Source organism: Rattus norvegicus, chromosome 3, assembly GCF_036323735.1.
Source record: "Rattus norvegicus strain BN/NHsdMcwi chromosome 3, GRCr8, whole genome shotgun sequence".
Lineage (NCBI taxonomy): Eukaryota > Metazoa > Chordata > Mammalia > Rodentia > Muridae > Rattus > Rattus norvegicus.
In genome coordinates this window covers 33,633,438-33,647,665 of record NC_086021.1, presented here as the reverse complement: position 1 = coordinate 33,647,665, position 14,228 = coordinate 33,633,438, and the positions used below count along the sequence as shown (strand labels likewise).

General features: G+C 45.6%; 2 protein-coding genes across 19 annotated transcripts in view; both read right to left on the bottom strand.

Annotated features, from left to right (window-relative positions):
• Positions 1-8,646, bottom strand: part of Sptan1 (spectrin, alpha, non-erythrocytic 1) — a 64,871-nt gene extending 56,225 nt beyond the window's left edge. For 13 of the 15 annotated variants that reach the window (XM_063284503.1, XM_063284507.1, XM_063284504.1 and 10 more), the window contains exons 1-2: positions 8,493-8,596; positions 5,638-5,688 (exon numbers count right to left, since the gene is read on the bottom strand). In XM_063284503.1, the coding sequence (XP_063140573.1) occupies positions 5,638-5,670 (33 nt within the window). In that variant the 5' untranslated portion in view covers positions 5,671-5,688; positions 8,493-8,596. Of the gene's footprint in view, positions 1-5,637; positions 5,689-8,492 lie in introns of all 15 variants that reach the window. The other 2 variants (XM_063284505.1, NM_171983.3) reach the window with 2 other exon arrangements.
• A 140-nt stretch (positions 8,647-8,786) lies between these two features.
• Gle1 (GLE1 RNA export mediator) overlaps positions 8,787-14,228 on the bottom strand; it is a 31,720-nt gene continuing 26,278 nt past the window's right edge. For all 4 annotated transcript variants that reach the window (XR_010064653.1, XR_010064649.1, XR_010064651.1 and 1 more), the window contains one exon: positions 8,787-13,180. Coding sequence is in view for 1 of the 4 variants with exons in the window: in XM_006233836.5 (XP_006233898.1) it covers positions 13,124-13,180 (57 nt within the window). In the remaining 3 variants the exon portion in view is untranslated. The remainder of the gene's footprint in view (positions 13,181-14,228) is intronic.

Sequence of the window (14,228 nt, the reverse complement as noted above, 5' to 3'; positions counted from 1 at the left end):
CCCATATAACTCTCTGAGGTGGGACACTATCTCTTAGAAGTTGAACAAACGCCTGTGGATATTACCCTTACTTTTTTATGTTCTTAAAATGAGTTTGCTCTGCTGTACATGTCATTAACTCTCTTGGTATGGTAACAAGGATTGTTTCTAAGCATTTAAACGTAAGAAAGGCAATTAAAAAAAAAAAACTTTAAGCCAGGTATGATGTAACATGCCTATAATCCCCACTCTGAGGGCAGAGGCAAGAGGCTCTCTTAAGTTTAAGACCAGCTTGGTCTATATATAGTAAGTTCTAGGCCAGCCAGGACTACATAGTGAAACCCTGTCTCAAGATAAACAGATATGCTTGTTGACTAAATGATCAAGCAAATTCACAAATTCATTTGCGAGGAGGGATGTGGGGGGCTGGATAAGGGCTCTCCTTCTCCATGTTGTAAAACTACTACTGAGGTAAATGTTAGATTTATGACAAGAATGACAAATAACCTGCTACCTAGAGATGCTCAACTAGTATCACCAGTCAGTTGGGCTCACAGAATGCTCCCTAGAGCAGTGGCTACATTGCCTTCACCAGCACAGGCTGACCTCAGACAACTCAGCAAGGTACAGCTCTGCACCCCGGTAGGTAGGTGGGACGGAAAACAACTGCTGTCAAAACTTAAAATGGCCCTCAGAGTTCCTTAAAATTAAAAACTAGCCAAGTTGGTGTCACATACCTTGTGATCAACACTGAGGAGATTAAGAGAGGATGCTTTCCAGCTGGAGGCCCGTCTGGGCTATCCAGTGAGACATCTCCCCAACCCCCACCAAACAAAAGAAAACAAATCGGATAATTTATTTATGCGTCGCCATTGTTCTTATCCACAGGAAACAGTAAGGGGGGGGGGGGCAGACAGTGGTGATGCATGGCTTTAGTCCCAATACTCAGGAGGCAGAGGCAGGCAGTTCAAGGCCAACCAGGTCTACAGAGCAGAGTCCTATGACATAGCTACATAGAAAAACCCTGCATCAAAAAATACAACAGGAAAAAGGAAAACCATGAAATGATTATTTAATTTGCTAGCTCACAAAACTTCTTAATAAACATTTTCTCCCAGGAAAGGTATAGCTATCATGTGAAACAGTAACCACACAAAAAAAGAGTTATTGAATGATAACTGTGTCTTCAGGACTGAAGTGTATGCTGCTTATCCTATCGCAAAAAATCACATTTTAAAACTCATTTAGGGCTGGAGAGATGGCTCAGCAGTTAAGAGCACTGACTGCTCTTCTGAAAGTTCTGAGTTTAAATCCTAGCAACCACATGGTGGCTGATGACCATCTGAAGTGAGATCAGATGCCCTCTCCTGGTGCAGCTGAAGACAGCTACAGTGTACTCACATAATTAATCTTTAAAAAGAATTTAATTAGAAAGAAATCTATTCTAAAGTTAATAAAAGACCATGTGGGGGAAAAAATTTATTTAGCTGCCAGGGAAAACACATTAGCAGCTAAACCTTGTGGCTCAGAACTACAAACCCTTCTACTTAACAGAGAGGCCGAAGGATCTCAGAGTGAGTTCAAAATTACCTGAAAAATTTGTTGAGATCCTGTCTCAGAAATGATGGGGGGTGGGAATTCTAGAGAGAGGTACATCTCCCTGGTAGAGTGCCTGCCTGGTATGTGCAAGGCCCTATGTTCAAGCTCTAGTCTGGGGGTCAGAGACCACATCAGGAAGCAAGCCTGTCTGACGGACCAAACACTCTCTCTCCATCATAATTCTGAAGAGTCCACCTGAGACTCTCTGCATGGGCTCAGCCTGCTTGCTGCTTGCCAGTAAACTGCCCCTACCAAAACAAGGAGACCAGATGGTCCAGTACCCACTAAGTTAACCAACCTAAAAGGCTTTCTTTGTGGCCCCAGTGAAGTGGAAAGAGTCAATTCTATACCAAGTACTCTGGTCAGGCAATAATGGACTTTTCTTTCCTGCAGTAAATCAGCTGACGTCAGAAGGTGGGACCTCTGCCAAGGACAACTGGCTCTCTCTCTGCAGAGTCAGACATATGAAAGTCACCACCTCGCTCCCACTGCAGATTTTTTTTTTCCTTTTCTTTTTTTCAGAGCTGGGGACCGAACCCAGGGCCTTGCGCTTGCTAGGCAAGCGCTCTACCACTGAGCTAAATCCCCAACCCCCAGATTTTTTAACTAATATTGAAAATTATTATTCTCTTCACCCGGTAGACGTATTTAGCTGTAAGAATTTCCACTTTGGGGGTTGGGGATTTAGCTCAGTGATAGAGCACTTGCCTAGCAAGCGCAAGGCCCTGGGTTTGGTCCTCAGCTACAAAAAAAAAAAAAAATTCCACTTTCTTTTCACTCCTAAAAGAATCATTTCCAGACAACATGAAAATAATTTTTTTAAAATAAATACAAAAACTGTTACCTAAAGATGTACAACTTCTCACGCAATATTACGTCAGCAGTACTGGAATTTTTGGAACACTGCGTGTACCAAATTTTTCCAGAACTGAAGCTGCATACTAAAAGAACCCCACCCCTGCTGACATATGCAGCAGTCTGATAAGGCATACTTCAGAGAATGTTCCAGGCTGGGCCTAACCTAATGAGATTAGCACCTTTAAATCACTCGGAAGGAAGAATCTGGGAAATGTGCCATTAAAAACAATCTCCAAACTTACCAGCCTATCTGTTGCACTAACTACTAAACACCACAACGGAGCGATCGCCTAGGAGGCAACCAACTGACAGTTTTTCTCCAGCCTACCAATCAACTCTGATTGTTGAAAATCAAGTCTATGTATACAGAGAATAAATGAGGGAAAACAAATGTTTGATGTATTCTTTGTATGTTTAAGAACAGTGCTTCATTCAGCTGGTCACCGTGGTGCTTTTAATCCCATCATTTAGGAGACAGGGGCAGGCGATCTCTGAGCTCAAGGCCAGCCTAGTGTACACACAGAGAAACTGTCTCAAAAACTAAAACAAGGTATGTGAGCTGACTTCAGGGGACCGAACAAGAATTACAGCTATGTCCTCTACTGTAATGGTCTCCAAAGGACTTGGCAGCACTGTACGATACTGCCAGATTTCATGGATTCTTTTTTTTAATTTTTATTTTATGTGTTCACTGCTGTTTTTGTCTGAATGTGTGTCTGTGTGAGGGTGTCAGAGGCCCTAGAACTGGAGTTACAGACAGATAGGTGTGAGCTACCATGTAGGTGGTAGGAACTGAACCCAGGTCCAATGTTCTTAATTGATGAGCCATCTCTCCAGCCCCAGATCTAGCTGATTCTAAAGGTATGAAGTCTAACCAAAAAAAATAAAAAATAAAAAATAAAAAATCCAAAGATAAAGTAAGCTTAAGAATGTCTTCTCCTCATGCTTAACACAAATTTGTACACATTATCAACTGAGCTAGATGTCCTAAACAGAGACTTACATGGGTATCTCTGTTTGCCAGGCCAGCCAAATGCCAAGAAACAGCTGCTTGAGACCCTTCTTGGCACTTGGCGAACTGTAAAATGCCTTTCCTAGTCTGTAAGCAGTTACATGCCACTACGTCTCTACAGTAGGAACATGGAGACATGGTGCGTAGGAATCAAACTGTGTTAAGAAACAGACTATGAATAAAAACACTTTCAAACCAAAGGTCAAATGCTTTGGACTCACAAATCTGGCACCTGTGAGTGAGTGGTTTAGGACAGCCTTACACACATTTCCTAGGTACTTCAAGGAAAGACAATCATGTGACGATGAAAGTCTTTGCTTTTGCTTGTGTTTAAAGCCACTGAAACAGGCTGAATATCAGAGAGGTAGGAGAACTTGGAATGCTATGAGTGTTGATTTGCAGGCTGGACACCAGCTCTTCTGTTGTAAAAGAATTTTAGGGACTCATGAGGAGAATGAATCAGCTGATGGAAAAATTTGTTGTAATCACCCAAGGCAAAGGTTGCTTAGTCAGGGCCCAAATGTGCAGAACTGACAATACCTTTTCTCTGTGGCTCATGAGGCCAGGGTTTAGTGAATCTCAGATTTGCAAAGCAAGAGGACTAACATCCACAGATGTAAAATGGCTTGCCCGAGAACAAACTATCAAAGAATTGGTTAGGACCTACACAACTGTGTACTAGTTGATTCTCAGACCAAACAAACCAACTGGCAACCAGCTTAGCTACAGGTTTTAGTAGCAGACAGGATAGTAAGCAGAACAGTGAACAGTATATAAACACAACTTTTGACACCATGAATGAAAACAGTCAATCCTTTTGCTTCAACTACATTCCAGTCAACACTGTGGCTCTACATGTCAGCCTTCAAGTTGATTAGGTCCATTCCGCTTGTTAGCGCAATTCTGCAGAGGTGAGCAGGGCTTAAGCATCAAGAAAGCAAGAGATCCGTACTGCACTGCATCAAAACCCAGAAACGCAGAGCAATGCTGGGCAACTTACTTCTGATGCTCCCCACATACTATCTTGCTGGTACTTACCTTTCAACCTGCAAAATTCAGATGAAGAGGGTTTATAAGTGCAATATATTAAGATTCAAGACAAGAAAAGGTTATAAACCTTATATAATTAACTGATCTCTTTTATAAATGGGGCCTGCCTTGGACTTATGAGCTATAATTATTAGAAAAGCCTTAAATTTCTTTTTTCTTTCTTTTTAAAAAGATTTATTATGTATACAGCATTCCACCTGCAGGCCAGAAGAGGGCACCAGATCTCATTATAGATGGTTGTGAACCACCATGTGGTTGTTGGGAATTGAACTCCCAACCTTTGGAAGGGCAGACAGTGCTCTTAACCTCTGAGCCATCTCTCCAGCCCAAGCCTTTAATTTCTACCTCCCACTTTAAAAATATCAAGATAACTTTAAGCAGTTTTTTTCTTTTTTTTTTGAAAAAGGGTCAATGTTAGCAAACACTGAAACACTACACATAAAACATACAAGAATGTTGTTTTGTGTGTGTGTGTATGTTTTCGTTTTTCAGGACAGTTTTTCTGTGTATCCCTGGGTGTCCTGGAACTCAATGTATAGACCAGGCTGTCTTCGAACCTTCAGAGATGCCGAGCTCTGCCTCTCAAGGCCAAAGGTACCACCACACCCTGACTGAGTCTTGATTTTAGACTCTGAGTTTTAAAGAAACTGAGTTCCATTTCATCACAGGGATTACAGTAGAGTTAAGTCGATGAAAAAGGAGACAAACCCAGGTTACAGCACTTGTGGAACTGAAGAACACTATTTATACTATATGTTTTCAGGTAATTCTTCTAAATATCTAAAGTAACTTACTCCCTTGGTTCTTAGGAACCAAGCAGCCATCAATTTAAAAATCAGCAAACATCACATGCAAACACCAGGATGGCAATAAGAGATTAATATACTCATGCCTTAGAGAAACAGAAAGGTAGAGAACAGTAGACTCTGGATATTTCCAAGTAAACATATGACACTTCTGATCACGTAACCAGCAATCCCAACCAGACTGTCACCAACCTTTCTACTTAACAGAAAGGTCATGCAGGCAGGGCTGCCCCTTCTTTGGATCATTCAACCTCTTGGACACCAATGTGTCTTCACGGCAAGCCAGGCAAAAAACCCAAAAGGCAACACATTTTCTGCATGCTGGTCAAATACCTGAACTCTGCGTTTACGAAACGATGACAACATGTTGAAGGAATGTGGACTCTGAAGAGGAAGGGGAAAGAGCAAGACAACACACTTCTAAGGGTAACTGGGATAGAATCGCTTTAAAGTGAAGAGAACACATCTGTGAAAACACATGACAACAGGCAAAGATCCCACAGCACAGACTGCCCCAGTGTCCGAATCCCACCAGAAATCTGAGATGTAATCAGGGAGCCAAGACTTGTGGGTATGTAGAACTACCGTCACCTAAATGTGCTGCCTTGGCCAAGTCACACTCGATCAGGCCTGTTTGCCCAAGGATTGATTTTTAATATTGAATGTTCTTTTAAAAATAATATGCCTCTTCCCACCCACATTCTGGCGAAATAAGAATCTTGAGGGTTTTAGGCATTTGCACTGTAAAAGCAGTTAAGTAAAAAGATGATTTCAAGAAAGCCTGAGTATAGTAAGGAACTCAAACAGCAAAGATTGACCTTGGGGCTAGTTTGCTGGTGCAGTACCTTTAGAAAAATACTATCATTTCCTACTCAAAACAAGTGTAAGCATCATGTGCAAGAGATGTGAGAGGTGCCACTCGCTGCACGGCTGTTGCAGCCAGATGGCTCTCCCGCCAGCTATGCGGGCCTCTGCATTCCTGGAGTCAGCATTTGCCATCAGATCAAGGCATTCCCCCTGTAAGGCCACGGCTGATGGGCTGCGGCAGACCCAGATACAGGGAGTGGAGTGCTCCAATAGGCAGTGGGACTGATAACAAAGGCAGACCCTCTATCCTCAATGCACATTCCTCAGACCGGACTGGGGGAGCTATATTCCTAAAAGCCATTTCTCAGTATCTGCAGAGGCCCCACCTTCGAGGTGAAAGCAGAGAAGGAAAATAATAGAAAATTACAATCTAGGGAACTAAAAGATATACTTAATACGGTCTCCCCGCTTAAACCTGTTCATTATGTTACTTGACATCAGATTTCTCCAAGGATTAGATTACTACGAAGCATCCAGCCAAGGCCAAACTGCACTACCAGAGGATAGCTTGCTGTAGCAGCTCCTGCCTGCCACAAGCCCAGTTACTTAGGAAGCTAAGGGTGGGGAATAAGCTTGAGCCCAGGAGTCTGAGACACATAGCAAGGCCTCCTCTCTTTTAAGAGGGGTAAAGGTCAAGGGGTGGTGGCCGCCAGACTTGTTGGTTGGAGTATGAGTCCAAGACCTGCTACACCCAACTGCACAGATCCAGAATAAGCTACATATCAAGACCTTGTCCCAAAGGGGGGGGGGGGGAGGTGGAACTGCATACCTAAAATATGTCTCTAGGCCTTGAGTTTACCAGAGAACTGTTTCACATTTGTCTGGTATAGGGCAAACCTTCTAATCTGTTCTTTCTATCTGGATCCCTGGGTAGCAGTCAACACACTTTGAGGGTCCCTTTGAGGAATTAATGGCCCAGTTACTAAAAAAGGCTTATTGTTAATTTCCTGCAGGAGATCTACTACAGCACTTTTTTTTTCCAACTTTGACTTCAATTTGACCTTTAAAGTCTAAGACATTTAAGTCTGAGTGGGAATCTTGGCTCAATGGCTTCTTGTAACTCACTGTTGCTCGTGCTATTCTTAAGCTCTTGTTTCCCGGCTACAAGACACCCCCACCCTGCCATCTTTGATACATTCTGTTTTACTTAAGTCCAATTGCTATGACAACGCAATTTCTTAACACATTATCAAAATACTTCGTATGCTTGGTCTCTCTTGTATTCCTTGACAGCCATGATAATTAGCTTTTTGAAAATGCCAAGGGGAAGGACAAACGACTTTAAATGTTTTGGGTCTCTATTTAGAAAAACCTGATCATCTGGGAGGCTGAGGCAGGAAAATTCTGAGTTTGAGATCGGCCTAAGCTATTCAGCAAATTCCAGGCCAGCCGGAGTTACACAGTAAGAGCCTGTAGAGAGAGAGAGACAGACAGACAGACAGACAGAGACAGAGAGATCAAAGTCAAAAAGACCCTGTAAAGTGTAGCAGCTCGAAACGATCTCACTCTAGGTTTCTGGGATATTTATTTAAAACACATCGAACCTTACTTATATAGAAGCCCTCTTGATATTGTGGTGTGTGTGTGTGTGTGTGTGTGTGTGTGTGTGTGTGTGTAATTCCAGTACCTGAGAGGATTTTAAAATCAAATTCTTCTTTTAGAAGCAGCAATTCATGTAATTTGCAGGGATAGCTTCAGACAAAAGATTGCTCTATCACTTCACACTGGCACAGCAGTAGAATTTGACAAAAACAAAAAAAGAAGCTCTCGTCTTAATGTCTTGCATAGAAAGAAAAGGGCTGTAAGCTATTAAGTTATCTATTGGCTCTGGATCTCCTCCTACCAAGCGTCGCCGCATCTATTAGACAGGAGCAGGTCAGCACTGTTGAGGAAAGACATTTATTACCAGGAAAGAAAAAGGAGGCCTTTCTGCGGCCGGAGGGCCAGGGACAGCCACACAGGATGAAATTAAGGTCAGAGAGCTCGTCACTGCAGTTGCGAGGTTCCAAGAGGTGCGGGCACCGCGGCTGCGGGCGAAGGGCGGTGCGGGGGCGCTCGTGGGTGGGTGCTGAGGAGGACCACCCCCGCCACCTGCCGCGTCGGGTGGGGCCGCGAGCGCGGGAAGGGCCCCTCGCGTACCTTCCGCAGACCTTGACACGCCAGGTCGCCGTCCGGCTCTGCCGCGCCCCGCAGCCCACGCGCCACAAAAGGCGGCGGCGGCCCACGGAGCCGCCTGCGAGGCTCGGCAGCTCATCTGTCTGCATCGCTCCGGTGCTCGGCCGCCCGCGGCTTTTCCCTTCCTGCCCACCGCCCTTTCTTACCGGTTCCTAGGGGTGAGGGGCGTGGGTCGCCGCGCTGAGGGCTGCTGAGGAAAAAGATGCGCCGCCGCGGCCCCTGCCTCACGCCGTTCGCTCCGCAGCGGATATTGACGGCGACGCGCGCGCACCGGGGCTTTTATAAGCGGCCGCGCGCGCCCCCGCGGCGGTCGAGCGCGAGCGTGAGGGAAGGGCCGGAGTTGGCGACGCGAGAGGCGGGACTAGATGCTCGACTGCAGTACGGAAAGGACCGAGCGCGTCCGGAAGGAGCCGAGGCTGCGGGGCGGGGTGGTGGGGGTTGGGGCAAACGACCGAAGGGCGGCGGAGGAAGGGGACATCGGGAGCGCGCGGCGCAAAGGAGCCGCCGCATCCGCCCGCCGCGGCGTGGGACCGGAGCAATTCTGCCCCGCCCAGTCCGCCCTGCAGAGAATCTGTGCCGCACCCCTCCGCCCTGGGAGCTCTTCGGAGACTGCGGCGAAGGGCGGGGCGGGGCCCGTCGCTGCAGTCAAGCTGGGGATGTTGCTGCCCTGGCCGGAAAGACGCCCTGTCCCTTTCGGGTGATCTCACTGGAATGTTGGCTCCCACTCTCCACTTTCTCAGGAGGAGGCTTGGCTCTGGGAGACCCAAGTCTGCCAATTATGGTGGGGGCTGGGGCCAAAAAAAATGAGATGATTTGGGGCTCCGTGTTTGAGGAGGTGGTAGGAAAAAAAAATCCTGATTAGGAAAAAAAAAAAAAAGACTGATTTGTGGCATAAGGCTTTTATTTCAGGATTTGGAGAATTCTCCAGCAATCTTTCTTCCTGTTGCCAGTAAAATAGGGTGTATTCGTCCCAGTTGATAAACGATATTACTTTCCCCACTATTAATTGAACTTTGCTGTTTAGCTGACACTGTGCATGCTGCCTCTTTGAGCTTTTAATCCCTACACTAATTTTACAAGGTAGAGATTCCCTTCCCCATTTTACAAATTAACATCCTAATACATAGAAGGTAGCTCTCTCCCCAGGTCAGGCAGGAAGCAATCAGAAGCTAAGATTTGAACACAAGCAGTTAAGCAGGTAGGTGCTAGACTTCTGAGAAGAAGAAAACAAAATTTCTGTAATTTCTGTCCAATGCACAGCCCGTTTTCAGAGCCTGGCTCTAAACTCTATCACCAGGCTCCTCCACTGCAAACGCCTTTTCCCTTCCTCCATTTCGGGTGACAGCTGTGTGGCAACCATTGGAGTAGCACCCAGCTCATTCCTGTGTAGTCAGGCCTACTGGGAGTTCTGCAGCTCTGCCAGGCATCAGCCTCCTGGTTACCAAGCCACCCTCCTATTTAAATAATTATAAAGAACTGGGCATTGCTCCAGAACTGGGATGAGGCCCAGTCCAAGCTTCCTGGTCTTCTGCAGTTTGGTTTCTGCTGAGCCTAGGATCTGCAAGGTGACTTCTAGGCTACACTGGCTGTAGACATGATAGTGAAAGAAGATTCCTAGTCTTTTTCCTCGGAGTGGAAAGATAAAAAAGGAGTGGCCACGCCCAGCAGCAGCTTCAGGGAAGAAAAAAGGCAGGTGCTAGGAGACATTAACTGCCATCTTCTTTACAAAGAAAACTGGTTGAGGAGCTACTTTCTGAACTGTGCCGTTTTTCCTTTTCTTTTTTTCTTTGTTTTTCCAGACAGGGTTTCCCTTTGTAGCTCTGGCTGTCCTGGAACTTGCTGTGTAGACCCGGTAGGCCTCAAACTCAGAGATCCCCTGTCTCTTTCTCCTGAGTTCTGGGATTGAAAGTATGCACCACCACAGCAGGCTGTGGACCGTGCATTTCTGAAAACAGCTGATGGTGACCATAGTAACCACCTCTTCCGCCAGCAGCAGCAAATTTAAAACTCAGATATTCAGCCTTGGGTAGAAAATGGCTAGTATAATTTAACACTTAAAAATTCCTAAGACCTTCTGCTTCAGTGGTGAAGGATGGGTCTCTGGGCTGTGGATAGTTAACCTCCGTGGCCCCGTTCTGAAATAGCACTTCTACTGTTTCTCCCAAATGCCAAACAAATCCAAGACCTATAGGGAGCTCTCTTTCCATTGGGGGGAAAAAAAATCCTGGTTGTTGGTTGGTTTTCTAATGAGTGGCCAGGATAACAGTATCCTCAGGCTCCTCCTCACCCACCCACCCTGTTCTCTCATCTGGCACAAGAAGTGAGCCATGGAAAAGCCATTCCTCATGGCTTCTCTTGTTGCTTCCCTCCCTCCTTCCCTCCCATCAGTTTCAGCACATGCCTCACACTGTTCTGCGTGGGGATGGGGAAGGGATGCTGCAGATAATAACCTTATTTTTATAAGAGAACTTCAGAGGGAGAAAATAAAGCAGCACAGCCCAGCATGACAGCTCGGTTCGCTCCGGTTCTTGGCTACGCCTCTCCTGGCCTCCTTACAAGCAGTGAATCCAAGTGAATTCTAAGGCTCTCCTGATTACTGCAGTCCCTAAGACTTAAAACTCTAGCTAGCCCTGGCCCCCTGTTCAAAAGGTCTGTTGTTGGATGGGGAAATATGCTAATTGTTACTTGTCTACTTCTTTTACTGGTCTTGCACTCTCCAAAGTTCAAATCAAGTGCTTGTGTTAGTTTTTCCTCCCTGTCAAGCTGATTGGGAAGGGTCAAGCAGAGAAAATGGCTCTTCAGATCTGCAGGAGCAGAGTTGGCAGGCCAGTCACACAGGTCTTCCAAACATCGTGACTATGTGAAACCTGAGGGCATTATGCTAAGTGAAAGGAGCCAGACAGAAGGACCAATATTAGATGATTCTGCTTACCTTACAATCAGCAACTGCTGAGTCTCAGATGGGGGGAAAGGGCCAGTTTCCATCTTGGACTAGAGAGAAAGTTCCGGCAATCTGGACTGGGCACTTGTAAACATATTCTACCACGTAAACTATTATGTGTGCTATATGGAGGTCAGAGGACAACCTGCACTGTTGGTTCTCCTTCTGCCTTGTGGATTCTGGGGTTTAAACACAGGCTTGATGGCATTTACCTTTACCTGCAGAGCCATCCTGGAGTACTGGGATTAATGGCATGTAAACTTTTTGTTGTTTAAGATAAGGTCTCATGCTGTGACCTAGTCTATCTATCCTGGAGCTCATGGCAATTCTCCTGCTTCAGCTGCTTCAGTGTTGTGATTGCAGGAGGTGGTACCATCATGCCCAGATTTCCTGCTAAACACTGTTTAAGAGTTTCATAAGCCATGTCAAACCTCAAAATCAATGTTAGCTTTCCATTCTCTAGAGAATAGTCTAATGATGGTGTAGTCATTCCAGAGCTAGAGAAGCATGTACTGTTCCCTGCCCCTCGACACTGGTTCTCACTGCTTCTCTCTATGCACCTATTTACCTGCTTCAAAAGCATAGGACTAGCTGGGATGTTGTCAGCAGCTCTTGAAGAAGCTCATGAACTTCTTATAGGAGAAGCCCAGGTTCATTCTCAGCATTACAGATCAATGCCAACCATCTGCCTCAAAGCAGTCCAAAGTATGTTCTTGCTTTTCCAATCCTTTGATTTAAAAAAAAAAGTTTTATGTGTATGAGTGATTTTCTTACACTATGTTCATGCCTAGTGCCCTTGGAGGCTAGAAAAGGGCACTGGATCGTCTGAAACTGGAATTACAGTTGTGAAACTCAAGGATGCTGGGAACTAAACGTGGGTCCTCTGCAATAGCAAGTGCTCTTAACTGCTGAGGCACCTCTCCGGCCCCTAAATGGGCATTATGTAATAAAGGAAGCCTGGCAATCCTTAGGCACTATGGGTAAGCCTGTTACAATGGGTGTTTTTGCAAGTACATCACATTACTAGAAGCCCAGAGCCTGTCTGCTTTCTGTAGATCCACAGGACATCCAGTAAGTTCATTAAGTGTGGCAGAGAAAAGGGAAAATTAGTCATGTGTGACAGACATGAGCAGCTCTGTGGCTCATTGTCCCGGCACTGAGGGATATCTAAACTTCATTATGTCACTGCAACTATCAACAGAATTTGTCGCGCATGCGTGTGTGAGTGTGTGTGTGTTTGTGAGTGTGTGTGTTTGTGGGTGTGTTTGTGTGAGTGTGTTTGTGTGTGAGTGTGTGTGTGGGTTGTGAGTGTTTGTGTGTATGGGTTGTGTTTGTGTGTGTGCGTGTGTGTGTGTTTGTGGGTGTGTGTTTGTGTGTGAGTGTGTGAGTGTGTTTGTGTGTGTGAGTGTGTTTGTGTGTGTGAGTGTGTTTGTGGGTGTGTGTGAGTGTGTGTGTGTGAGTGAATGTGTGTGTGTTTGTGGGTTGTGAGTGTTTGTGTGTGTGTGAGTGTGTGTGAGTGTGTGTGTGTGTTTGTGTGTGTGAGTGCGTGCACGCAAGGTGTGGTTCCAAGGCTGAAAGAGTGCACGAAGGCTGGAACTCTGCTCTGGAATTTCAGCACATCATCGGATCTGAACTAAGATGGTACAGGACAGTGCATGACAAAAGTTTGAGTACTCAGCCCAAGAAATGAGGGCGAGGTGCGGTGGAAGCAGGCAGAAGAGTGACGACCCGAGCTGTGGAGAGAACGTAGCTTGTAGCATCCCGTGGCCAAGAATCCGATGCGCATGTGGAGCTACCGAGATCAGCTGCTGGGTCATGGTTCCTGAGCCTACACCATCAGTGGGTATCAAAACCCAGTCTTCTGATGATCATCTTTGTTCTCGTTGGGAGTCTCTGTCAGGATAACCAGCATCAAATGACAAACACCAAGACGGCCGATCACATTAAAGGAAGAATATTAAATTGCTCTAAGGGGTCTTCTTCGGATAGGGAGATGCCCATGCAAGACTCACAACATCAGTTTGAGCCCCAGATCCCATGCGAAAAAAGAGAAGTAGAAAATGGACTCCACAAAGCTGTCCTCTGATCTCCAAATGTATGCTGCGTGAGACCACATGTTATGTTTTTCTTTTTAAGGTCATTTTTACACTGTGGTAAAAATAAAAAGGGCTAGAGACATGGGTCAATAGTTAAGAGCATTTGGTTTCCAGCACTCACGTGGTGGCTCCTGCACAGCTGTTACTTGAATTCCAGGGGACCTGATATCCCCTTCTAACTTCACCAGGTACCAAGCATGTACACAGACAGACAGACAGACACTCAATGAGTTACATGAGACCAGGGAGTCATACACTTTGAACATACAATCTACTAAACCAGACTGCTGGGGTTGGGGATTTAGCTCAGTGGTAGAGCGCTTGCCTAGGAAGCGCAAGGCCCTGGGTTCGGTCCCCAGCTCCGAAAAAAAAAAAAAACCAAAAAAAAAAAAAAAAAAACCAAAAAAAACCAAAAAACCAGACTGCTGGCTGCCAGGGACTTTCCATATCTCCTCATGTCCTGCCCCATTTAAGAGATGTAGTGTTTTTTAAGGGTTTATCTTTTGAAGATTTATCTATTCGTTTAGGAGTACACTGTTGCTGTCTTTGAACTAAACCCAGAGATGTAGTCTTAGCCAGAGCACATGCCCTCAATCCCAGTAATGGGGAGGAAGAGGTAGATGGATCTCTTGAGTTTGAGACCATTTTTAGATTGCACAGTGAGTACAGCCAAAGCTACACAGAGAAGCCCTGTCTCAAACAAACAGCAGCAATGCAGAGGACGTTGGCACTGTGGCATAAAAAGCCTGTAGTCCCAGTTGGAGGTTGGAGGCATGAGGACCAGGAAAGTTCAAGTCCATCTTCTAATATGAAAAGAAGCTTGAAGCCAGCCTGGACTATGAGAG